This window comes from Paralichthys olivaceus, chromosome 1 (genome assembly GCF_024713975.1).
Source record: "Paralichthys olivaceus isolate ysfri-2021 chromosome 1, ASM2471397v2, whole genome shotgun sequence".
NCBI classification, from domain to species: Eukaryota; Metazoa; Chordata; class Actinopteri; order Pleuronectiformes; family Paralichthyidae; genus Paralichthys; species Paralichthys olivaceus.
In genome coordinates, this window is record NC_091093.1 from 22,227,517 (window position 1) to 22,254,900 (window position 27,384).

Genomic DNA, 27,384 nt, shown 5'->3' on the forward strand with positions numbered 1-27,384 from the left:
ACCCTATAACTACATAAACCCTGAGGTCCCTGGGCTCGTTTTTAATGTTCCATCTCTGTGTTAGTGTGACCTGGAGGACCAGCTGACTAGCTACCAACACCCCCGCACCCCCCCAGGTCCACTTGGTACTCAGTCCTCCCTTCAAAGTGTCACAACATGAGAGGGACTAGTTTATGAACAGCAAGAGAGGCTGTCTGGGGCTGCTGTGATTTAATCAAGCAAGAGATGGCACGGCTGATCATTTTTCCTCTACCTGTTTTTTTTTCCAATTGACAAATGTTGAGTGTTTGTTGTTTGTCTATCCCATAATGTCTCCCCGGTGTGCCATCGGCAAGGTTAAGACTGGAGAATGTGAGGTTACTGCTGCCGGAGCCAAATGCAGTACTTCTGTAAGTACTTGCATATTTTAAGTGATTTAGGAGGATAAGATAAGAATAACAGAGTGAGGGGTGTGGCGGGACCAATACCTCTGTCCCCCACCTTCCTCCTAGCCGAAGTGCCTTTGAGTCTCCTTGCTGATGAATAACCATGTCACACAAAAATGGATGTTTCAAGTAAAAGCACCCTGAAAATACAGTTTAGAACAGCACAGCAGATGAAATAGGCTGTAAAATGGACCATCCATCATATTGTCTAACAAAAAGTGACACATGGGGAAGGGGTTTAAGGCCCTTTTATTAGGCTTCTGCAGCACCGGCTATCCAGATCACAAGACTAAATAATGACCTCTGCACCAAAAGTGTTTTCCAACGAATGGGAGACAGAAGACTTCTGTACTCCATACTCCTTCCATCTTGGTCTGTCGCTCTCTTTCTTACACACACACACACACACACAATCTCGCTCCCTGCAGGAAATAAAATGCCATCTATTTTTTTCCCTGCCTGTCTGCCTGTTCTTTATATAAATCCCTGCTCTCTGGCCGCAGACAGTGAATGATATAGATTGTTCTTGGAAACGTACAGCAGCTCGGCCCTGGAAGAGAATTTCCACAATAAGTGTCCTTGACTTGAAATCTTTTGAGACCGGTTGGTTTCAAACGATAAAATTATTTTAGGGGTCTGGCAAAGGCCTTACAGGATTACACTCGATACATCTTCCAGTACACTGCAGGCATCCGGGCTGATGAATGCATTGATTTGTAAGTGTTCTCCAGATGTGTAATTATGACAAAGTGACAGAGGATTAAACATGCATGTTCAGAATCTTTGTTTAAAAGATTGGTGTAGTGTGACTGTTCTGCAGCTTCAGTAGTTAGCTGAATAACATCCACCTGTTACTTTAGGCAAACAAGTGACAAGTTGAAGGACAAACAAACGTAAAGTGTCTGACAAGGTATTGAACCAACCATGAGCCTGCAGAACAGCTCCAGTGGGCCTTGACACTGATTCTCTGAAGGTGTGAAGACCACTCCTCCAAAACAAATGTAATCATTTGGGGTTTTGATGGTGGTGACTGCCGAACACCTCAGTACAAGGAATTTATATCTGGTCGTGAGGGCCAAAGCGTATGATTCACTTTATTTTCTTACCCAAAACCTTTAGTGACCCTTCACGGCCTATGGACTGCCATGGACTATGTAAAGATCTTGTAAGATCTCGTAGAAATTAAACCAAATTACATCAGTGTTATAAGACACTATCTAGGAGAAAAAATTATTTGATGTGCACTTTGACCGATTTGTTAGTTTTGGACCAAGTCCAATCAACATGGATCACGAGGCTGCGATCAAAACGCTTTGGTTTACTTTTGGGGAACTGCTATATTGTCTATCTTTATAAACAGTCTATTGTCAGGTGTAATGGGAATTTGTGAATGTTTAATTGCATTAGCAGACATGTATGTGGAAGACTTACCAAATGGTTCACCAAATTGTTTATCTGAAAGGGCAACCTTAAGGTTTACGATGGTGGCTTAAGAGACTTGAGTTTTATGGCTTCTCATGGTATCTCTGATTGGGGTCAAATAACTGGGGTCTCACAGAGGGGTCATCCACAGAACATGTAAACAAATGGACAGGATGTCTCCTCCATTGAGTGAAACTACAGGAGGGTAATAAAAACGTTTGCATGCTTAGTGGGAGGGGGCTGAGAGTTATAAGAACACAGATTCTCCTATGTTCTTTGCTCATTTGTGCATGTCAATCAGGTGATGTGTACTGATGAGTCCATCTGCAGATGCTGAATTAAACTTTCAGAAAGAAGTGTTTGACTTTGTGCTTATTTCACAGAAATTGCCACCACACAGGCTAGAAGAGAATATTCTCATCAGGATATAAATACTTCATCATAAAAAAACACCTGATCAATCGGCACAACTTGCATTTATGTTTCCCTCTAACACGACAAGTGGATCCAAACCATGGCAGCAAAAGGCCCATGACATCACAACAGAGCCACCAGATCCCCTCACTGTCAGGGTCAATCAATCAGGCCTGAACCGTTCTCAGCCACACGTCAAGAACATTTTGACCAATGATTCATCTGACCAGTATAGTTTTTAATCACCAAATTCTCAAAAGTGCATTCATCTTCGTAATGAGGGGTTCATGAAATGCGACCCTATAAATATAATTGTAATAATAATATCCTTCACAATGTAAGCGTTGCTGGGCTGTTCACGCTGACTCAATGTGATCGTCCTCCTCGAAAATTCCCCTGAAGAAGAGTTTTGCTGGCATATCGCACCAATGCACGAACAGCACGAGCATCACAGTCGTCAAATGTGAACATTTAACCACAGTTTCTTTCCTTATTTATCTATCAATGAATCTAAATGCAGATGTCTTTTGAGTCAATGTTCCAATTCGAACATTCGAGAGTTGCATTTTCATACGTAACACGCAACGTGACATGCTTCTCCACTCATTTTTACAGTTTTTTTTTCTGTCTTCATCTCTGTTTGTGCAGATTAAACACATTTGTAGATAAACCTCATTTGACAGCTTCAGCAGCTCTCTCCTCTTAGCCCTCAAGATGTTAGGTGAATAATTAAGCATAACCTTTTACCTCACTTGCATGAATTATACAAACAGGCATAATGAGTTTGAAGGGAATTATTTGAATTTCTCCAGGGTCTGCCTCTGTTTATGAAGTTCATTCGCTCTGAATTACCCATCAAAATTAAAAGGCTAAAACTGAGGACATGATCTGTTGATTTTAAGAGGCCAAGAACAACTGAGATGTTTTGGAGCCACTGTCGTTTTTTAGTAACATGTAGATCAAACACACGGGCTGTAGTTTACAATACTTTGGCTCGTAAAGGTATATATTTAAACTTTGTTTCTTTCACTTTATGATGGTTTTATATGAGCAATTATTTTCTTTGTCTTACAGCCATTGTTAATTGCATCAAGGGATATTCATCACAGTGTAAAATGGAGGAATATTAGAGTAGGTGAAAGTAATGAAGCCATATCATGTCTAGATATCATTTCTCTTAATTAGCAACAAATGATTTCATGGGATTCAGTGACAAAGACGTCAGTGTGGTGGACCCGGTCTGCTTTAGTTAAAAGGCTTCCAGGTACCTCCACTACTTTGAAAATATTATACAGTACAGTCATCGAAAATTATAATTATTAAACTGAATATTATTCAGATATTAACCTTGGTAATATTTCAAAATGTATCATTTTCCCCCACTGCAATCTCATAAAACTTTCATTTCTGTAAAACAAGAACTTGAAGTCGTCAAAGACCAGTGGAAAATTTTTAGTCATTGATTTATGAAATAGAATAGACTAATTACATACTGAATAAATGAACCATGCAAGAAGCGGAACATTTGCATTAAGCTATGAAAAGAGACAGCGTGTGCATGTCTGTCTGTCTGAAGGGGGTGTGGGGGAATATGCATGCTACTTCTTGCTTCCTCTTTGTCTCACCCTGATCCATTTCAGGTCCATTGTATTGTCAGTTTGATTTATGTGGCACCACAGTTGCATCTCCCTACAATGTCAACCCCATGAAAAATATGCAGCTGTTCATATAATGTGTGATGATATCAGCGCTCTGATGAATGCCTTCAGCTCGATCTCCCTAAATAAGATGATCCCCATCCAACCCATAGTGCCAGCCATTAGCAAGCCATTCGGCATGCCTGGAATGTTAATAGGATTAGCATTAGCATTTCATTCAGGTCCCCTACCTGTCTAGCATTAATGCTTTGATCTGCTCACAGAGAGAATAGATACTAGGCCTGTAACAAGGGCTAACACGTGTCCTTTCTTCTTTTGGTGCTAAGTACAGCGAGAAAGGAGGACAGGTGGAAATGTGTACTATTAGGATTAATTCATGCCCATTAGAACAATATTAGTGATGTGTGTAAAAAAGGGGCTGGATAAAAGGTCAGTAGTCGTTGTCTGTGTGAAGTCGCCTGTGGATGGCTGCACACACACACACACACAACCGCTGCTTCATTGGCTCTTTCCCTTCAAAGCAGATAGCAGCTTAACATGAGCAATGAGAAGTTGGTTTTGAAGTTTGGTGAGCGTTCACATGGTCTCTGTGATGAAGCACATCTCCCACAGATGAACATCAGCCTCTGAAGAGCCTGACAGTCATTTCAGGTTTAAATATTGTGGGAATACTCGGCCCACTCCGGGGAATGACGGGAGGAGAGAATGGCTGGCGTAAAGTCTTTTATTATCGTTGCCTTCCTTGGCAACCCACCCACACATGTATGTCTGTCTCTGCTCTTTCACTTCGTCTCGGTGGGTCTTCAATCCCGCTCACACACGCACACGTCCGCCGCTCTCGGGGTCTCGGGACGCCAGCCTACTACAAGAGGCAGAACCAGGTTACAAGCATGCTTTTATTGATTGCCCTGATTACCTGATTCTGCCCAGCTGTCGGATCACCGGCTGAGCCACTCCTCCCTGTTGTCCAGCAGTTGGCGCCCTAACCATACCCCACCGCCACATACCCCCACCGCCCGACTCAGGCCGGGATCCCGCCGGCCGCAAGCCCACCCCCCCCCTCCGCCGAGCGGGAGAGGAAGTCGGCCACGACCATCCGGGTACCCGGCCTGTGGATCACCTTGAAGTTGAATGGCTGCAAAGCCAGATACCAGCGAGTGATCCGCGCGTTGGCATCCTTCATGCGGTGGAGCCACTGGAGCGGGGCATGGTCCGACCAGAGGGTGAAAGGGCGCCCCAGGAGGTAATAGCGGAGGGCCCCGACCGCCCACCGAATGGCGAGGCACTCCTTTTCCACCGTACTGTAACTCTTCTCCCGCTGAACCAGCTTCCTGCTAATATACAGTACGGGGCGGTCGGTCCCCTCCACCTCCTGGGACAAAACGGCCCCCAGCCCACTGTTCGAGGCGTCTGTCTGCAGGACAAAAGGGAGAGAAAAGTTAGGAGTATACAGCAGTGGCTTACCACAGAGGGCTAGCTTAACCCTCTCAAACGCCAGCTGACACTGCTCCGTCCACTGGACCGGATCTGAGGCACCCTTTCGGGTCAGGTCGGTCAGGGGGCTGGCCAGCTCTGAAAAGGCTGGAATAAAGCGTCTGTAGTAACCGGCCAGACCCAAAAACCTCCTGACCTCTTTTTTCGTCTTGGGCGCTGGGCAGGCCGCAACCGCTGCGGTCTTCTCTACCTGCGGCCGCACCTGTCCGCCCCCCAAGTGGTACCCCAGATACCGTACCTCCCTCCGTCCCACCGCACACTTCTTCGGGTTGGCCGTGAGCCCCGCCCGCCTCAGGGACTCGAGCACCGCCCCCACCTGCCGCATATGCTGCTCCCAGGTCTCACTATAAATGATCACATCATCTAAGTAGGCTGCAGCATATGCGAAGTGTGGCCGCAGAACCCGGTCCATGAGGCGTTGAAATGTGGCTGGGGCCCCGAACAACCCGAACGGAAGTGCGACAAACTGGTACAAACCGTACGGAGTGGAGAAGGCCGTTTTTTCCTTGGACTCTGGAGACAAGGGGATCTGCCAGTAGCCCTTGGTCAAATCCAGTGTCGTGAAAAAGCGAGCCGTGCCTAGCCGGTCCAGGAGTTCGTCGACCCGGGGCATTGGATAGGCATCAAACTTGGACACCGCATTCACCCTCCGATAATCCACACAGAACCGTGTTGACCCATCGGTCTTGCGCGCAAGCACCACGGGGCAACACCAGTCACTGTGGGATTCTTCTATTACCCCCATCTCCAGCATGGCCTGAAGCTCCGTCTGCACAATTTTCCGCTTGTGCTCCGGCAAACGATAGGGCCGTGAACGCACCGTCACGCCCGGGGGGGTCTCTATGTGGTGGTGTATGAGCGTAGTGCGTCCTGGCAAGGGGGAGAACACATCGGCAAACCGCCGCTGCACTTTCGCAACCTCTGCTCTCTGGCTTGGCGAGAGATGGTCGTCATAACTGACCGGGGCAGAATAATCCGGTTTTGATACCTCCGGTCCCAACTCATCTCTCTCGATCACCGTGGTAGCCAGAGAAACAGAGGCCACCTCTCTCCACTTTTTAAGGAGGTTGAGGTGGTAGATCTGTGTGGCCCCACCCCTGTCAGACCGCACTACTTCATAGTCTACCTCCCCCACTCGTCGTGTGACCACGAAGGGCCCTTGCCACTTGGCGAGTAATTTGGAGCTAGAGGAGGGGAGCAATACAAGGACTTTATCTCCCGGATCAAATGTTCTTAGTTTCGTCTTGTTAAACCGCTCCACCAGCCCGTCGGTCTGTGGGTGGTAAACACTAGTCCGGATTGAATGGACGCCCAGCAATTCATACAGCTCGCGTAGTGTACGTGACATAAAGGAGGTGCCCTGATCCGTCAGGATTTCTTTCGGAATCCCGACACGGGAGATAACCTGAAACAGTGCCTGCGCCACGCTCTTCGCGGAGATGGTCCGCAGCGGCACTGCCTCGGGATATCGCGTTGCGTAATCCACTAGAACCAACACAAAGCGATGTCCCCGTGCACTCCGGTCTAATGGCCCGATGAGGTCCATGCCAATTCTCTCGAAAGGTACCTCAATCAGTGGAAGAGGGCGCAACGGCGCTTTTGGTGTGGCCGGCGGGTTAACCAGCTGACATTCGCGACAAGACGCGCACCACCGACTCACGTCCGCGCGAATGCCCGGCCAATAAAAGCGGGCCATTATCCGGTTCAGTGACTTCTCATACCCTAGGTGCCCGGACATGGGGTTATAGTGAGCCGCCTGGAAAACCATTTCCCGACGGCTTTTCGGCACCAACAACTGGGTGATTTCTTCTCCTGTCTGTGTGTCACGGCTCACACGATACAACCTGTCCCTAATGATCGAAAAGTGTGGGTGAGAGTGTGCTGCGTTCGGAGAAACAGCGGAGCCGTCAATACTCACCACCTGATCGAAAGCGTGGCGGAGGGTCTCGTCCCGAGACTGTTCGAGTGGAAAATCGTCCATGGGGCTCACCGGGGGGATTAGAGGAGCCTCCGGGCGAGGCTCCGCTAGTCCCGCCGCCCCCCCGACAGTCTCGGGCTCTGTTTCCCCGGTGAGCACCGCACACAACTCACATTTCCCTACCGCACGTGAACGCACCCCCACCGCCGCTCTCGCCTGTCCCCGGAACCCCGGCCAATCTGTGCCCAAAATCAGGGGGTGCGTGAGACGGGGACTAACCCCTGCCTCGACTCTATGTTTTTTTCCCTTATATGAAATTAGCAGAGTCACCACTGGGTATTCGTGAATATCCCCATGCACACACCTCACCTTCACCCACGATGCCTCCATCAATGCCCCCGTTCGAACCAAGCGCTGGTGGATCATCGTCTGATTACAGCCCGTGTCCAGCAGAGCTTGGTGTGTACCCCCCTGTATACATACCGGTATATGGTACGTCTCTCCCGGGCCGTGGGAAGAGGCTGGCGGCCCGGCCACCCTGACCAGCTGCCCCACCTCCATCAGCGGGCACTCCCGCCTGAAGTGGCCCGACTGGCCGCACCGCCAGCACTCCTGCCCCGGCGTTTGAGGAGCCCCCCATGGTGCCGGTCGACCCGGCGCGTAGGCTGGGCCCCGAGGAGCAGCCTCTGCTCTCGCATTCCCCGGTCCCGCGGGCGGAGCCGTCCCGCCGGGTAGGGGTGGGGGAACGCGTTTCCTTGGGGCCGGTATGGGACGCCCCGCCGGGACGCCCTGCTGCCGGGCTTCCTCCTTCTGACTCCTCCGGGGAAGGGAGAGGTGGTCCTCTGCCAGGATGATGGCCTGTTGCATGTCAGCGGGGCGGTGGCACTGGACCCAGTTGGCCGTGGAGGTGGGCAAGCCGGCGATGAATTGCTCCAGCGCCACCTGCCCCACGACGTCCTCCGCCGAGTTGTGCCCTGGCTGGAGCCATCTCCCCGCCGCATCGAGGAGCTGCTGCGCGTAGGCGAAGGGGCGGCCGGCTTCCCCGAAGGTGAGGTCCCTGAACCGGCGTCGGTGTCCCTCCGGTGTGCAACCCAGCCGGTCCAGGATTGCCTTCCTCAGCCGCTGGTAGTCCTGCCGAGAGGAAGCCGGCAGACTGTGGGCGGCCAGCTGCGCCGCACCGGTGAGCAGCGGCAGCAAACGAACCGCCCTCTCCTCCTCCGGCCACCCGCAGGCCTCCGCCGTGCCCTCAAAGAGGTCCAAATACGCCTCGGTGTCGTCCTCCGGTGTCATCCTCTGGAGGGACACCGCCGGCGGCCGCCGGGAGCTAGTCCCCGGCTCTGGCGGCGGGGTGGCCGGACGCTGGATCCACTCCCGCAGGAGAGCCCGGTCCTCCCGCTGTTCTGCCGCGATGGTTGTGAGTGCCTGGGTCTGCTGCTGCTGCATCGCCAACAGGCACTGTATTGCCTGTTCCCAGCCGCTCTGTCCCTCCATTCTCCTCTCTCCGTCCCTGTTCAGGCGCCAGTGTGGCGTTCGACCACGCCACCGGGTTCCCCCCGCGACAGCCAGAGACGAACCAGTTCAACCATTGCGGGTTCAGAAACATCTTTCTTTATTAATATCAACTGAAACTTTACAAATCATGGAACTTAAATGGTCCAGCACTATTTGCTGGACCTTCAGCTTCAGTCTCTTTTACCCCGTGTCTCTCGAGTGTCCTTCTGAGCGTTTCTCAGTGTTCTCTCAGTGTGTCCCCCGTGTTCTCAGAGCCTTCTAGTGTTCTGAGTCTAGTGCGTTCTTCTGAGTGTTCTCAGAGCGTTCTCGGAGTTCTCTTTGTGCCTTCTCGAGTCTCAGTGTTCTCAGAGCCTCTCGAGTGTCTGGTGCCTTCCCAGTGTTCTCCGTGTTCTCTGGCTGTGTGAGGTCCCTGTTCAGGCGCCACTTGTGGGAATACTCGGCCCACTCCGGGGAATGACGGGAGGAGAGAATGGCTGGCGTAAAGTCTTTTATTATCGTTGCCTTCCTTGGCAACCCACCCACACATGTATGTCTGTCTCTGCTCTTTCACTTCGTCTCGGTGGGTCTTCAATCCCGCTCACACACGCACACGTCCGCCGCTCTCGGGGTCTCGGGACGCCAGCCTACTACAAGAGGCAGAACCAGGTTACAAGCATGCTTTTATTGATTGCCCTGATTACCTGATTCTGCCCAGCTGTCGGATCACCGGCTGAGCCACTCCTCCCTGTTGTCCAGCAGTTGGCGCCCTAACCATACCCCACCGCCACAAATATATTTATAGATAACAGAAGAAAAGGCACTCGCAGGTTGAAGAAGCTGTCAAATTTAAATAACGGACGCTTCCTGATCTGCGTGTGGACCACTGATGCCGCCCTGACCAGTGGCTGAGACCATACATCAGTCACGAGATTAACTGCAGCCCTCTGCCAATCTGCTTAGCTGAAGAGAATTCAGATCTATCGGAGTGGCTCCCAGGGGTTGTGTTAAGACAAACAGCTTGGAGCTGTTGAAACTTGTGCACAGTGTCTCTTGTCAGGCATTTTTGAGCGTCGGCTGGCCTCCATGGCACTTGTCTAAATAGGGCGATGTGAGCAGTACCAAGGTGAATTTTTAGGTCACTTGTCAGTTGGAATGACAGTGGAGAAGGAGATGGGGCCACACCAGAGGAGGCTAGTTGACTGTGTGTACAGAGGGCAACTTATGTTAAATGACAGCTAGTCACCCTCTCAGCCTCGTCAGTTTGTCTCAGTGCAGAGGAAAAGAATGAGGCAACGAAAAAAAGAATATACCTGAAGATTTTGGTACAAAACAGACAAGATGAATTCAATTCATACAAAGGAAGTGGTCCAGAAACTTTCCAGGTTAATGCTAATCATGAAATGTAATCAAGTTAGATCTCATTTGGACTAGATTCATTTGTTCAAAATAAAAAATGGGTGGAAGAGGTTTATTTAAAATCTTTGGATCCACTATATTTTGTGTCCCTGCTCAGTTGTTTTTGTATAATCTTGCTTATGACTGCCTGTGGAGCCAATGTCTGATATAACGTATTCACCTGTGCTATAAACCTCAATTATTTTCCCAAAAACTATTAAAAACACATTAATGAGTCACACTGCTGTACTGTCTGGCCTGTCCCTTCATCACAACAAATATGAGTACATTTTTAAATCAATCCTCCATCCCCCCTACTGCTGCCATAAAAACTCACTTGACCAAAAATAGTCCCCAACAAATGTGTTCTTACTTGTGTAATTTGCTAAAAGCTACAGTGAGCGTTTATTTTAGACAATTGTTTATAAAGATTGAGGTATTTGTAACCCACTTTCACAGATTAATGACTAAAAACAACTGGATTTGAGTGAAAGGGTGGGACACGGGTTGGGAAGTCAGAAAGTATTAATGGGAAGACTGGTGCAAAGCTAGTTTTGATGTTGACATCACATTTGAAACATTGAAAATACTAAATATGTTCAGCCTTTATCCTTTAAGAAAATGAGTGAAGTGACTGTTATAGAAATGAATAAAAATAACCACAAATTTCATATCAGGCTACATCGTGTTTCACTTTGTCCTGTAAATGCCACATATATCTCTTTTACATTAGGCAGTAAAACTATTTGAGGTAAAAAGGTTAAATCCTATTAATTTGTGGTTCCACCCCCACTCTTCTTGCTTTTGTCTTTCTCCCCTTTTACTCCTGCCATGCACTTGAAGAATACAGTACACCCATCCACTCCATATATTACTCGTGCATATTCACCATCTTGCTCTCCCTCTTGTTGCTGCGACTCCCACATAGAGAACACACCTCTTATTCTCTCCCCCTGATCTCATGCCTGCTGATGAGGGTAAAAGGGGACTGTGGAAGGGTAGAGGATGGGAGGGGATGGTTTGACCTGCAGGTGTTTCCCTGTGCACACAAAGACCTCTCCACAGGTCGATAATGCACACACTAATGGCTGTGGAGTGACTGGCCAGGAATGAGAAATAGCCCTCATCAGTTAGGGTAATGGTGTCCCTGGGCTCTCTCAGCCCATTCAAGGGGAATACTGTCAGATCTGTGGGCTTTCTGTGTGTACCTGCTCATGTTAATTACAGACAGTGGCAGACAATCTTGTGTTTCATCGGGCCGACCCCTCGGTCGTATATCATCCTTATGAGGGCAGCAGCAGAGGATGACAATTATTAAAAGAAGAAGAGACTCTTGAAAGTGAAGTGCGTAGAAAAACACAATCACTATGTGTGTGACTTATTTATGCACTGAGCCTCTTGAATATGCTCTTGTGTTCCGAGTAAAATTTGAAAAGTGGTGGGTTGATGCACCATGGTTAAGATGCACAAAATAGGAAATAACAGCCAAGAACACTATCACTCATTCTGTGTCTGATATTCAGTCTTTAATTTCAGTCAGTGCTTTCAAGCTGACACACACAGGACTCCATAGCAGGTCTGTCATTCATAACAACAAACAGTTTGTCCATGAAGATAAACAAAGAACAATAAGTAACAACTGAAGGACACGAAGAAAGCTGCTATCATTTTCACCCAGTGCAGCCGACTTGAGCAACAAACCTACAACTCAGTTCTGGTCCATTGTGCTGAGACAGACTTAAAGCCAATCAAACATCCAATACTCTTTACTCTGTTACTTCGATCATTGTACTAATAATGGCTGTAAAGTAAAAGCTTTTAAAAAATTCGGACATCAGCTTGACACTCTCACGATCGGACTTGACATCCTTCTCGTAACTGAAAGAGAAATCTCATTAAGTCTGTCTTTATTTCAATTTTCTCGTCAAGTATTCCAGTAATCACTGGTGTATTGTTAAGGACCCAAGAAAGTGCAGTGTTGATTGTGAAGGTTATTTTTTATTTCCTTTGGATGAATGGGAGTGAGATTCCTCCATTTATTTTAAACTTCTAATGAATTCAATTCAGTTTTATTTGTATAATGCTAAATTGCATCATACATTTTCTCAGAAAAAAGATTAAGACCTCACAATATAATAAAGAGACACCCAACAGTGCCCACAATGAGCAAGAATTTGGTGAAAGTGAAGAGAAAAAACCCCTCTCCCTCCTAAAAGAAAGAAACCTTTATTAGAGGTAATGGCTCTTTCTTTCTTTCTTTCTTTTGACCAAGGTTCCTTCCAGCAGAACTGGAGGCCAAGGCAACAGCATTTAAAGTAACTGTATGATCAGATAATGTGTTTGGACCAAGTACAATAAATTCAGAATGTAATACATAAGTTAAAAAAACATCTGGTCATCCAGGCCTTTATGTGTTTAATACATTATAATTGCTGAATATAGCTGTCATCTGCATAGCAAAACAAAATGAATGTTTCGCTTCCTGATAATATATAGGGTGAAAAGTATCATTCCCATCCCAGAACCCAGAGGAACTCCATGATTAACTTCTGTGTTCAAGGTCCAGTGTGTAAGATTTAGGTGAAACAGATCTATTGGCAGAAATTGAATGTAGAATAATCTTCATGATGTTTTCACTAGTTCATTTCATCTAAATTGTATGAATTGTAGTTTTCTTTACCACAGAAAAGACCCTTTATATTTAAATACTTTATATTTACATCGAGGGGACCCTCTCTACAGAGGCCGGCATGTTTTTTACATTAGTCCAGACTGGACAAATTAAACACCTTTTGAGTTTTATGACAACTGAAGTCTACCACAGTTTCTCTTTCATGTTTGGAAGGAGAGGGTGAGGTGAGGGGTGTTCAGCTGCAACATGCAATATCAACACTAGATATCACAAAATTCTACACACTGTACCTTTAACAGAAGAGTCATTGTTTACATAAACACTCTGGAATCTATGACTGATTGGTGTCAATTACCTCAGTAAAGCAAGCAAGTACAGCAATAAGTCCACTGGTTGTTCACCAGTAATGTTAGTTTTCTATTATTTCCAATAATTCCAATAATTAATTAGAACTGGATTGATGTTTGGATATTGGACTGGATGGCAAAAACATCTGGTTCCATTGGCTTCAATAGGCTTTTTAAGTCAAGGTTTGATTACTGCAACCTTTCAAGTCTGAGGTATGAAGCCTGCTGACAAATATAGATTGATCAAATCTAAATGGAGGTGTGAATAAACAGTAAACTGCACTTGCTGTTACCATGATAACCACGTGTAATATGGAATGTTTTGATGAGGTCACAGATGAAATCATCAGAGGTCATGTTCCGGCTTGATGGGCAGTGCATTATTTGGTTTTATTTCATCTTTTATAACTGAAGATCCATATGTCCATGGCCGGACTGAGAAAATGAAAATAGCCAAATGAATGATTTCAACAAAATGGCTCACCACATTCACCTCCAGTTTGACACTGAGAGTTGGCACAAAGCAGGACAGCTTAATATTATTCTAAAAATTGCATCGCAGGTTGTACGTCCTTGTGACATTGCTCCTACAAGTCTGTGTGTCTGAGTGTGCGTGCACCATGTGTGTCTCGCTGCAGCAGGGTGTTGTGGGCATGTGAACCGTCATATTAACTATTTTTGGGTACAGAAACAGACGCCTTGTATATACAAAAATAACATCATGCATAATTTCCACTATATATTTATTTTATACACATTATGTAGAGGGATACATATATATATATACATACACATAAATGTATTGACAAATATATAAACTGTGTAATGTGATGCCTTGAGCACAGTTTGAAGGGATTGGTGAGTCATATAATTGAGTGAGTCAACCTAAACAAGGCAAGAAAATGGGCTGAAGGAGTAGGAGCTATGAGTATGTCACCTTGCATAAAAGGAAGATGGGAAATGGACACAAATACTTGGATATCTTTTATGTTACAAGAATTAGAGCAGTGATACATTATTTTGAAATCAGCTGTTATTGTCTTACTGTAACGTGAAGCTTTTAGGGCTGTAGTATGATTATTTTTCACCAGCAACAAACAAACAGTCGCTGATGTCACTGATAATCACTGGTAAACATCCCAGATCAGTCAAGAAGAATTATTACTAGTTTATGAATGTCAATAGATTGTGTCGTGTTGGAAGGTTAAGGGAATCTGAGGCACAGGGTAGACAGAATGTTACACTCATATACTGATAGCCTTGAAACAAATGAGGATTCAGATCAATACATTAATTTCTTTGGTTTAATTGCACTTACTTAACTTGCATGACTTTGCTTCTTTAATTATGCCTGCCTTTAAACATCCAATATGTACTTGAATTTAATTAGTGAGGAACAGTTAATTTTAACTGCATATCCGATTTAACACCAAAATTACATATTCAGATCAGATGACCCTTGGGCTTAAAGAACAATTAGTCAGTTGGTCCTTCCTTCCTGCTGGCAACCTGCGGACAAACAAAGGGAAACAAAAAACAAGAATAACCATGCTGTGATGCTGCAGCGGTTTCTCTTTCCTCATGAAAAGCAGTTTTAAATATACGTTCCGACCTCCATGTGCCCTCATTTGATTTCCATCAGGGTGAATTGGGAGTGCGTTACAGGAGCAGTTGAGCAGTAGGGGTCCTGTGTTTTTTGAAAAAAGAGAAATTCAAAGCCATATGATGGAAGTGCTTCAATTACAAGTCTGTTTACCTGTATCAAAAAGTGAGGAAGAGCGGTCAACTTCAAATCAAACAAATAAAATATTAACCAAGAACATCCATGAGAGAGAAAGTGCTGTTGGCACTCTTTTTGATGCCCGCTGAGCTCAAAGCTGCTGAGAGAGTTGTTTTTTCAGGACTTGATAACCCAGTTTGCAAAGACAAAGTCAAGGAGAACTCGTCAATGTAAGAAATATTGTGTGTATGTCCACTTTCCCAGTATTGTTTGAAGTGATCCTCTATGTGCTGATCAAACAAGATCACAGCTGTCTGTACTTTATCCTCTGTGGAATTTCTTGATGCAAAACAAAGCTGCTGGATGGATTCTGCAGTTATGTGTTTTTCATTATCAGAGCCCTGGCCATGTTGTCCAATCGCCAGATGGTATTGTCATTTTGTGCATTGTGTGTAAGTTGTAGCGTGACGATACTCTAGATTTTTCTTCAGCTTATTGTTATTATACATGAACATAAACATCGTTGCACCAATTGTTTTAATGAATCAGTTCATCATTTGATAATTAGCTGGTTAACATGTGCGGAGCAATTAGCAGATTAATTAGCAAATATGTCTCTGGAGATGGTCGAGATCAAAACATGGCTAAAGGCTACAAAGGGACAAAGTAAACATGAGACTGACAATTCATCAGGTGGATAAAAATATGTCTACAAATGCTTGCTCATAATGCTACATCTTGATGTGTAAATGGACATGTGTTTGTTTCAATGCAAATCATATCTTTCAAGCAACAACATTACATGCAAAGTCAATGCAAAAATGCAAATAAATGGAAATGAATAATATATAATATTTGACGGGTTGAGTTTGCTCATGTAGTAAAATTATGCTGTGTCCAAACATGCAACACAAAATGTGCTTTGTTTTTGGTTTGAACGCAGCATTATAGTGCTGCTCTCAAGTTGGTAAATATAAATTATTAATGCTTTCAGGAAACCTGAGCCTCTATTCAACAGTTTTCAATAGTACATAAGTACTTTCCAACGTCAGTTAAATCTGAATCACTGTACTAGTACATGTAACAAATGTCTATTGTCACTAAATGCAGTTTACAGTTTCAGGCATTTTCTTTCATTCAGTGGTAACCTGCTTTGCAGACCTACACTTATGATTTTACTGCAATTACACAATACATGCTAGAGTGTATGTATGTGAATGGATAAGAGCCAATTTGTGTGGGAGCCCTTGAGCGTATAGATCCATTATATGGGATAAAGTCAACCTGTTGGCTGGAAAACCTCAAGAATACATTAGCTGGTGACTTGAGAAAAAAAACAAAGGTCCAAGACATATATTACAAAAACAATGCAACACATCCAAACAGAGTTCATAGTCTATATTACAATCCAGAGAGTGGTAGGCAGTGCAGTCTATGTCATACAGGGCCATCAGTCATGTTACAGAGCCGGCTGAAAAGCAAGAGGGAATATCTGAAAACACATTTTAAAATGTGTTTCCAGCCTTTGAAATCTTGAAAAGTTTCATTTAAAAAAGCGTATGTGCCTTATGGACTTTATTTGTACCTGTTATAGTCCTCTACCTTCCACACACGCTTGAGCCTGTAGTACCTTTATTTGTCAAGATGCCAATTGCTGTTGTTAAAGTGCAGACTTTGATGGAAAAAGGTTCCCAGGCATTACCTGAAGTAACTCCATTCAACTCACAGCATTTTGATTGATTAAGATGATAATATAATACCATTACAAGGAGCGATGGAAGATTTGATGACCTGACATAATAGTTAATGTAGCCTCCTTTACTTGTGAGATGGATAACTGTGAACAGCGTGACTCTGAGCATGCTGTGAGCCGTTCTCCCTGTGGAAATTTCTTCTCAAGCTAAAGAGAAATTATCGGACGCTCAACATGATCCTGCGAGTTATGCCACTTGTCCTAGGAAATACTTCTCAAAGTCAGTTTCTCTGTTTACATTCCTTCTCTATGAATGAATACACTTTCATTATTTCACACAAAGCCAACACAATATGATCCATTCTGGTGTGTCTAATCCACATTTGAGTTTATTAGAAATACAGTCTTTTTCCTTCAGCTCAAAAGCAGCCCAATGATGGAGAATGATCACCCAGACATTTTTAGAGTGATACATCCATGAAATTGGATCCGCTTCTCACACTTTCATCCCAATCCGTTATTAATATTCTATATCATTCACACACATCCTGTGCTGCAACCAACACATTTAGTGGCCTTGGAGGAAACATTTGGCTTTTGATTAGCCATGCAATTAAAGTGTGTTTTACCCTACAATAATAAAAATGTTCTGAAAAAAAGAACTGTTTCAAAGACAGGTCTTAAAGGCAGGATTTCCCCCTTTGAAAGCATAAATGCATCCATAAAATTCAATCATTGCATATGGCCCATTGGTATTCATGTACATCAGCGTCTGTCTCTGAGGAAATTGTGCCTTCTGCATATATTGAATTTGCTGCCAATATTTTATTTATGGAGTTATTTTATTATTATTATTATTATAATTACAAGTTTGAATATGTTTCAGGGTCTCAGCTTTTCCACAGTTAGTTTATTGCAGGACACCTTTTAATTGTCTGGATCATGATTCTTTGGAAAAAATAAATACTGAATATGCACTCAAACCTTTGCATTCACCATTACAACCTTATTTTAGGTACCACTACTGCTTTAGATATTATCATCTATCTATAGAGATGGATGACATGACCACTCCCCAAAAGTGAAGCCAAAGTGTCTCAATCACCACCTGGTGGTTAGCTGCAATATAGGTCGTAAACCCCACCTCCTCCATGATATCAGATGGGACATTGGCCGTTAAAATACCTTAATACCTTAAAAGTCCTTGATACCGCAGCTACTTCCCCCGATCACTACTATATTCTGGCTGCCGTCATCAGTACAAGATGGTATGTTTCGTATCCATTATATTTTTGGCTTCTTTTTTCCATAGTGGGAGAAAGTCGAGATGAGCTGCCATCTTTATATACAGTCTATGATTTATACAGTCACCCTCAGTTCAATTTACTTTTTCTAGTGTCTTTCAGCTCATTGCTCTGTTTGTTTTAGGTTTTAATTTGCTTCAGTTGTATTGTATTAAATCAATTTGACTGCTGTCAAGTTGTAATACTTCCACATATTGATTTTTTACCCAAGTTCATAGAGGTGTTGTCAATGGTTGTGCCACAACTCCTTAATTGTTTTCCCCCGCTCCCAGGAAAACAAATACTTGTGCCTCCTGTTTACACCATTTTGGTTCCCAGCCAATCTAAAGAATCAGTTTGAAAATAACTGGATGAAACTTAATGAAACTTAATAAAGAGAATGTCTCGGTAATAAAATTGTGTGCTTCTATATGAGTAGACATGAAAGCCTCTAGTCTCCCATCCCCATCCCTATTATTTACTTGGTGACTGAACAGACCAGGCAGCCAATTACAGGGCCTGTCAAACTGTCAATCATCGTGAAGCAATTCATAGAAATCAAACAGTAAACTGTCACAGCGACATTATCAGGTGCTTAGGAGAGAGAAGAGAGGATCCTCAAGCACCAATTAAAGGAGCAGGATGTGTTGCTAAGGCGGAATACAATCGATGTTGACTCTGAAAATTACGAAGATGGAAACGACAACTGACCTATAACCATATGACATTTTCCACACATGTTGGCTGCTTATCTCCTGTTCCCCAATTTATTCAGAAAGCATGCAGTAAAGTAGTTTAACATTAAAATGTGCCACCACTTGTTCTGTACAAGACGATACCACCTGTTGTGAGCGAATATCAGTAAATCATAACTGCATCCTCTCAAAGCTGCTGTTCATGGTTTCCTCCATGTTCAAACGTAAAAATACAATTTTGAATTCTAATGGTGGACACAATAACCAATGCCATCAACTGAGAGGAAGGCACGAGGATGGACACATTGCAGGACAAGGCAGCTTGGGATTGTTCCCAGAAATGAGGAGGTCTGGTCCTGTCCTGTTTGGTCCCTGGAAGAGCAGATAACCCAAGCTGAGGTGCATAAATACCTTAGTCAATGATAACGTCTGCCAATGAAGAATACATGTTGATTTTTTTACGTTGTCTCTTTGGAGGAAATTATGAATGATTCAGGGTAGAAATGTGATTCTCATACTGTCAAAGCTGCTTTCAGACATGCACTGAACTCTGGATAATTTACAGGAGATTATCCGTAGATGTATGTGATGTTGCAAAGGGGAGACACACGTAGACAAAGATGTCAACTTGGAAACACAAGATTTGAGAGCCTGTGGTGATACGGTCTGACGGTGGTCTCGTTGTGCTACAAACGAAAACACAGGATCTCTGCAACAGGAGTTATACATCATGTCCTGCATCCTGCGTCCTGCAGGCTCGACTCAAACACAACCCCTCACCTGAATACTAAGAAGATGTTCCAGTTGTTGTGAAGGTGTCTGACTGGAGAATCTCCTGCTGCGTTCTTCACGTCAATGACAAAGTCCGGAGAAAGTCTGATCCAGTTGTGTTGACATTTTCTAAAGTTCGTGGCTGGAAACGGCTCAAATCTTTTTTGATTTTAATCCGTGAATCTGCCTGAATCCCACAGGTCCATCACCAGCCTCTGCTCGGCTTTGTCTCTGTCTCTCTTTGAGTCTTCCATGTGTTTTTGTTGACAAGCAGAGTGATCTGTCTGTTTTCCCATGTGCTATCGACAGTTTGTTCTAGCACCCGCAGTTCTGTGACTGATCGCCTCTTGTGTTTTTACGTTCTGTTTACAGATACTCTTTATTGCTAGACCGTCAAATGTACCTGTCTGACATTATGCCCCTGATCTATACTGGTTGGTTTATGTTCCTATCAGTTTGTGATCCTCTGTAAATCTACTGATCTCGTGACCAGCTGTTGTCTGCTGTCTGCACTTGGGTTCTTCAGGAATGTTACAAATGCATTCACAGGTTGACAGGTGTGCTTATAATTGCAATCGGAGCCGTTTGCTGTCATCCACACGTCTAGCGATCACTCATCAGCCCGGGTGGCTTGCAGCTTTCCAGTTGTCCTGAACATCCTTTGAATCAGACTCAATTTCACTATGGCTCATGTGTTCTTGACAGACAGCTGAGTTGTGTACTTTAAAAGATAAAGAAGTTAAGGATCAATGACTGTGGCTTTTAGAATCAGCAGTGCAGCAATATTAAATCTCTACTTTTAGGTCTATAAGAGAAGATACGAGAGCCGGAAGGGTGAAACAAATGACTTGATATGAGAACTTGTTTGTTTGGAAGGAGTGTGTGTGTGTATACACGTATGTGTGTGACTTTATGTGTGCGTTTGTGGGTGTATGAGCTAATACAGCTCAGGCGTCACAGTTCTCTCCAGTGTATGTACCCTGTTTACTTTGTTCTCCATCTTCCCTGTGCTGTGTTGGCTGCTTCTCAACTGGCAGTTTTCCAAAAAGAGCAGCTTCCAATATTAGTGGAGCGCACTTGAATGCACACAGACACACACATACGCCGTACAGACACATACACACGTGCTTTGAAAATGATCTTTAGACAATATTACTAAGTCTGGTTAAAGAAATTGGCTTGGACACAGCCATCTCGAAATTGTGGCTCTGCCAATGAATGTTTTATCATTCTTTTCCAAACTTTTTCTTTTTTTTGCTTAAGTGGAAAAGATACAGTGGCCCTGATTTTGTGAGTAGCACTACATTTACTGCAAGATCATTTAATCCAAGGACAAACCTGCCACAGTTTGTATAACATCAGTAAATCTGCTCCTGGTTCAGAGCATTGTTCAAAACCACTCCTGCTTACATGACCAGTGCAACCATTTGCAATCGTAGTTCCTGCTCACGTTACTGCACAATGTCCTGAAATGTGTAAATATAGCAGTTTTCAAACATGTGATGTCTGAAGAATTGGATACAGTTTACCCGCAGTTTGCTGTTCATGCACAACACAGCGTTCTCTGCACAGATGCGTTCACAACAGCATCAAATCCTCCACATTATTCAGACGAGAGGTAGAGCAGCCAGGTGCAGCCGGCAGAGGCAGGGAGCCAGGTATTAACTCTGCTGCAGAGATCACGTGATTTTCTTGACACTGACACTCTCTTATCTTCAGCTCTTATCTTCACAAACTGTATTGACATCTTCATTGGTGTGCGTCACCGCTTTTTCACTGAGAGATATTTTGTTTTCGGGTGAGAGATATTTGCACCCCCCCCCCTCACAGTGAATACAGTGGTGGATCCCCTGCTGTGTTCTCATATCAAATTCTGCTGACTTTCTACAGACTTTATACTAGGAGGTCAGGCGGAGAAAGTTGACAGATAATCCAGAGCATCTCACTCTGACTTTTGCGTTCACACATGCGTAGAAATTATGGAGGATCTGCAGAGTTCAGTGCATATCTGAAAGCAGTTTATGTGGCCCAAATTAACCACAACTAACTGGGATTAATCATTTGCCCATTATTTTTGGATTTATTGCCATCACCTTGATACAAACGTGTCATAAATGGAGAAGACTCTAATAGATACAGTCCCTGGTGACCAAGCAACAGATGTCTGGGATCCAGAGGTTATTTCCAGGCAGGGCTGAGCTCTTGCTGTTGGTTGTTCTTGCAGCAGAAGTGTCATGGCTGTTAAGGCATTCACACTTCCTTATTTTTTGGTCTCTCCCAGTTCTTTCCCTGGAGTTTTCCCCACATGCAATTCTGCATTCACCTGTCACCACTGCATCTAATCAGCTTCCATCCCCAGTGTATTTATGCCTTGTTTATAGTTAGACACAAGGAAGTTGGAAGTGGGAGACATCAATACCAAAGTTTGTGCATTCCAGCAACTGGGCAGGTGAAACATTGGATGCCCATTGCAGTTTTTACTTGGCTTCTCATGAACACCAGAAAGAGGCAGATCCAGTAGATAAAGGAATCTGCAAATCAAAGGTTCGTCGATAATGCTATTGGCAATTAAATAAATAAATGAAGCGTAGAACCAGGTATGAACAGGCCTCTGACACAGGAGTTGTTCCCTGGACCTCAGGATGCTCTGACTATGTAAGTAAGAATGTACTACAGGACGATGCCTGAACAAACACAGGCACAGCCTGGACTCATCTGTCCAATGTTCAATGCCACAACACCAATAAGCTGCATCTTTAAACCTTTTCCCTTGACTGGCTTTTAGTACAGAGGCTGTTTTTGGAAGTGCACGTTATTCATGTGGTGTGTTTGCATCTCCGCCAGTCTGACCTGTGACATCTCAAGCATATGGACACGCGGCATGTGTGCATGAATATCGACATCTACAGCAGGAATCTTGGCATTCATGAGCTTGTGGAAACAGGTTGGTAGATTAATGTAAAAGGCAGTTTGTTTACTGTAGATACCATTTTATTTCTTAAAAAATAAATTCATACTGCATTTTCAGAGAAGCATTAAACATTAACTGTGCCAAAGCCCTTGGCTCGCTGCAACAATAAGGAAAACTGCCATCACAATGTTAGACAAACTAATGTCCAATCCATTAATGCAGACAATCTTTTCCTCTTGCACAATCCATGCCAAAACCTCCCTCAGTCCCTGTGCAATAGCCTCTCCAGTGTGCTCCTGGGAGGGAAAAATGCAGTTTGCGGACTTCTCATTGTTAAGTCACTGCTGATATAATGAACTGTACGGCTCATATAAGACCCAGATGTAGCAACATTTTCTGCTTTCTTCAGTTCCTTTGGAATTTTTCCTCTACATTTGCTATCCTACAGCACAGCTTTTGAGAGGCAATTGCAAGAGGGGATTATATAACATTTGTTAAGGGTATTAATCATTTTCTTTAAACCCCCGTTGAGCATGGCATTGATGGGATCCCTGTCTTTTGCCAAGTAATAAGTGATGGCCTCTGTACTCGCCTTGTGCTTCTGGGAGCTGCGTAGACACAGGGATACATTAAACAGTGTCTGCTCGGCTGTAATGGGAAGTAATGACAGGAGTGTGTGTGTAAAGAAAAGAGACACCAGTTTGCTTAGTCTTATACACCTAAATGCCTTGTGTTGAATGGTCGTGCGCATGAATATTTTATGCTATAATATTCTAAATATTCCCATTTCCCTCCATCTGTCCATCCATTATTTTTAATGCTTATCCTTGTGAGGGTCTTGGGGTTGAGCTGGAGCCAATCCCAGCTGACACTGGGTGAGAAGCTGGGTCCCTGGACAGGTGATGGACACAAACAACCTATCACTCTCACTTTCATACCTACAGTGCTTAACCAAAAACCCAATCTGCATGAAAACCCATGCAAACATAAAGAAAATATGCAAACTCTGAACCGGGATTGGAATCGCTGACCTTTTTGCTGTAAATTATAGGTGTCACACATTTTTAATTTCCTTTCTACATTGTTAACTTCTTACTTATTGATGTGGCAGTACGCAGTGATTTGGTCCTAGTGACTTTCAGCTGGGTTCCGATCCCAGCCAATCGTTGCATGAGAATGCTCTATAAAGGCGGGCAGAGAGCACCTGTCTGCCTCTTGCTTGCCAGAGGCTGGGTTACGTCACGTTCCGGCGTCTTCCACTTCCGCTTCCATGTGGTGACAGAAGCCCGCTTGGGTGTTGCTGCTGGCTGCATGCTGCTCACCGCTCCTTATGCGTCTCGCTGTTCGCTGCTGGTAGTTCGCGCGCAGCGTCGCTCCCTTCGCTCCAAGCTGTGTTGTCCGGGACTGCCTGACTGGGTAAAGATAGCCTAGCAGCGGCGTAGCGCAGGCTAACCTGCAAGAAACCACTGCTGCTTTGCTTCGCCTTGCGTTGCTTTGATTCGGCTTGCTAGTGCCCTTCCTGTCTTTTTTGGGGGTTTATTATATTTAGAATATTTCCCTGGGTAAAACTCCCAGGGTGGTGTCGTCTGGCAACAAAATTTTAATTCTTTACACTGCCCTAACCCATACATTAGGCCTTGTGTCGCCAAATTAACATATTTAGAGCAGATGAAGGTAAATGACAGTGTGACTTCTTTTTTATGTAGGGGTGATTTTTGAAAAAAAACAGCACAGGTTATAACATGGCAATATGAGCATGAGTGAATGCCCCTTAACAAGATTTATAACAAGCTCTGTTGCCACATTTGCATGTTCTTTCCAATTCATATCAAAGCCACCAGTGCCCCACACAGTGCTCCCTGGAATCATGTCTGATCAGCATCTTCAAAGCATGTCACTCTTTGAGGTGAGAGGGATTTGTCTGTTCTCATAGAACGAGGGTTTCAATGCATAACCTTCAACAGGTTTCACACTGTTTTCCTCTAATGGATCCCGTCGTGAACCCCTGTTGAGGCACTGGCGCAGCATGAAACGACCATGAACCTGAATACACAAGAACTGGCCAGCCTTCGAGGACCCCCGCCATATACCATGGATGAAAAGACAGATGGGGGCACGCACTCCACGCAGTCTGACTCAGCGTGCGCAGTAAGTACATAACGCTCAGCTGTCACCGCGGAGGAAAGGGGAGGGGTAGCCAACATACATAAAAGCCCCTCAGAGACACACAGGGATAAATTTCCCCGCTTGGTCCTCAGCTTTCAATACCACTCATTCACTGTGAAGTAAGGAGGTAGAGGAAAGCCACCTGTGACTTCACTAAGGTTTAGCACTGCCGTCAACAATGTTCAACATTATGCACCCAACCTCATTTACCAGTGTAGACATAGGTGGGAGACAGAGAAAACCCATGTAGCCCCAACTCCCACCTGTCTGCCACACTGGTAACAACCATGCCAGGGTAGACATCTGCGACACCACAGAAAACCACCAATGCAACCACTGTCATGCAAAGAAGCAGGACAGCAGCCTGGTGTTTACACCTTCACCCAGCTAATGGACAACAGCTACTGGTACAGCGGCATGGACCACAAGAAACCTACAGTGGGTGAGCAGAGCACACGCTTCAGTGAGGAATTTAAGGCTTTAAATGAACCTTCAAAAAATCCCAGACTTGTAGAAAAAGCGGTTCAGGCAAAATGTAGCGCATTTAAATGTCTTAACTGACAGAGTGCATTTATCACTCACTCGCATTGTCAACGTCCGTGCAAGAAATAAGGTCTCAAAGAAAAAAAACCCTTTCTACTGTGTTTGAAAAGGGTTTACAAAAAAATGGTTGATGATAGATAGATAGATAGATAGACAGACAGATAGATAGAAGCTATATTAAAAACAAACAAATTGTATTCAATAAGTATTTTAGTTGTCTTTATGTTAAGATATATATGTTTTCTTGGATTGAAAACTATTTGGATATTATTACGGAATATTACTATGGTATTATTATGATACATTATCATTTTTGTTTTATTGTAATTTTGCTATTGTTATTGTGGATGCATTGACAATATCTACTATGGATTTATTTATGTTAACAAATGATTATTACTTCTGATCCATGTCTCTATAGGTGTTTCTTATTCATAAGCAATAAAAAAAACGGATTCATGAGTTTTATCTTGTATTGTTAATAACTGGATATTAAAACTAAAGGAATGTCTCACACATCTAAACCTGAAAATGGGTCAACTTTGACTTGAACACATCAAATGGCTCACAAGAGAGACCTGAGCACCACAGAAAGCTCTCGCCTGAGGTGAAATGGGCAAGGAGTCAATTCATTGAAGGCAGAAAACATGTTAGGAAAAGGGTGACAGAACAATGTGCTCTGACCAAAACTGAAATGACAGAAGGAAATTGCTGATATCTGTGCTTTAAAGGTGGAAAAAGAAATGTCTCTGTCAACAGAAGTTGTTTGAAAGGCAAAATCTAAGTGCGGAAACAGGACAGTGGCCTGAGCCCTTTTACCCCAGAACGTCTGATTCCACCTGTGACCTTGCAATTTCTTCATCAGCATTGAAGACGCCATACAACTCTCAAAATCTCTTTCAATCTCAATACTTTAAAACTTTTTTATACTTAACAATAGGTAATAACAGAGGATGAACTCAGTTATAACTTGTGTAAATGATATAAAATATTTTTTTACCCTCCTTCAAATCTTTATTTATAAAATGACCCCAAATCTAATCAGTACATAAAGTAATAGAACATAGTAAGACAATACAGTTAACAAAGCAAAGGACGGTCGGACAGATGGATATATAGCCGTTATCTATTTATTTTTCAAGTTCAAAATAAGGATATGCAATAAACCACCTGACTCCAGTTATATTGGGCATGAAACATTGACAGCCTACGATATAGGGGCTACACTGGAACTTTATCACCACCTGCACCTTAAGCTGAAATGAATGAAATCCCTTGGTTGTGGCCTGAGGGCCTGAAAAACAATCTGGATCTCAGAGGTGACAACCCGTGGATAAATAATGTAAATACAAAGAGACAACCTTTTATTGAAGTTTGTGTGTGTGTGTGTGTGTGTGTGTGTGTGTGTGTGTGCGTGTATGTGTGTGTATGTGTGTGTGTATATATGTGTGTGTGTGTATATGTGTGTGAATGTGTGTGTGTGTGTGTGTGAGGAGACCATGAAGGACTACAGCAGAGACACAATATCAGAGAGCGACAATACTGAGTAGAAAACTCCATAGTATCAAAGTTGCAGTTGTATGAGGCAACCCCCCCCCCCCAATAAGCGTCTGCTTCATAACACCTGAATCAAACCAATCACGATGTCACACTCTTGACTGTGCACTGCCAACTTTTCTGATTTCCACATAAATGGTATGTTCACAGTTTATATGAAATCACATGTAGGTAAGTACACTTCCCCTCTGACTTGGCTCCTGTGTCTATAATGTAAGGCATTTGCTTAAGTGCTCATGTGGAATTAGTTGACGCTGTCATGTCACAGCACTCAGGAAGGAAATGTAAAAGGAGCTGGAGTCACCAGACCGTTCACATGTGTAGTAAGCGCGTATCCTCGGAAAAAACATTTCAAACCGCATTCTGTGTAAAAGTCAGCAAAGCTCTTGTATAGTTGTTCATCAGATTTGACTTGTGTTTCCATATGTTCATTTTAATGGGACCAGTCAATGTGCAGTTGTGGCTCTCTCCCTATTCATTCAGATAGAAGCCTGGTCTAATTAACCTGACTGGTCACTTCACTGTCAAGACTTGCCTGTGCTGACTTTGACTACAGGTAGCCTCCCTGAGCCAGGCTAAATGTATGAATGGCCTCAAGTGACATCTGTCACCAGGGTCAGATTACATTATACATTATGCATATAACCTTTATAGAATGACAAATCAATCATATATAATCAATTCTTTCTACACAAAACCTCTAAACAACAACATGAAACTGTAAAAATTTATATTTAAAGGCACGGTGCTTGTGCCAGCTAACTCTATTTTGCCTCGGTATCTACCTAATATTTTTCTGGCCCCTGTAGGAACATATTTCACACAATCTTTGTTACTCTCATCCACACG

At 43.9% G+C, this 27,384-nt stretch overlaps 1 protein-coding gene across 1 annotated transcript; it reads right to left on the minus strand.

Moving 5' to 3' along the window:
- Positions 1 to 4,629: 4,629 nt before the first annotated feature.
- On the minus strand, positions 4,630 to 9,216 carry LOC138407836 (uncharacterized). The gene is made up of 2 exons (XM_069525542.1): positions 7,815 to 9,216; positions 4,630 to 5,333 (listed from the first exon to the last, which is right to left on the minus strand). Exons 1-2 carry the CDS (start codon positions 8,820 to 8,822, stop codon positions 4,941 to 4,943), a joined length of 1,401 nt encoding a protein of 466 aa, XP_069381643.1. The 5' UTR covers positions 8,823 to 9,216; the 3' UTR covers positions 4,630 to 4,940.
- Positions 9,217 to 27,384: the final 18,168 nt, after the last annotated feature.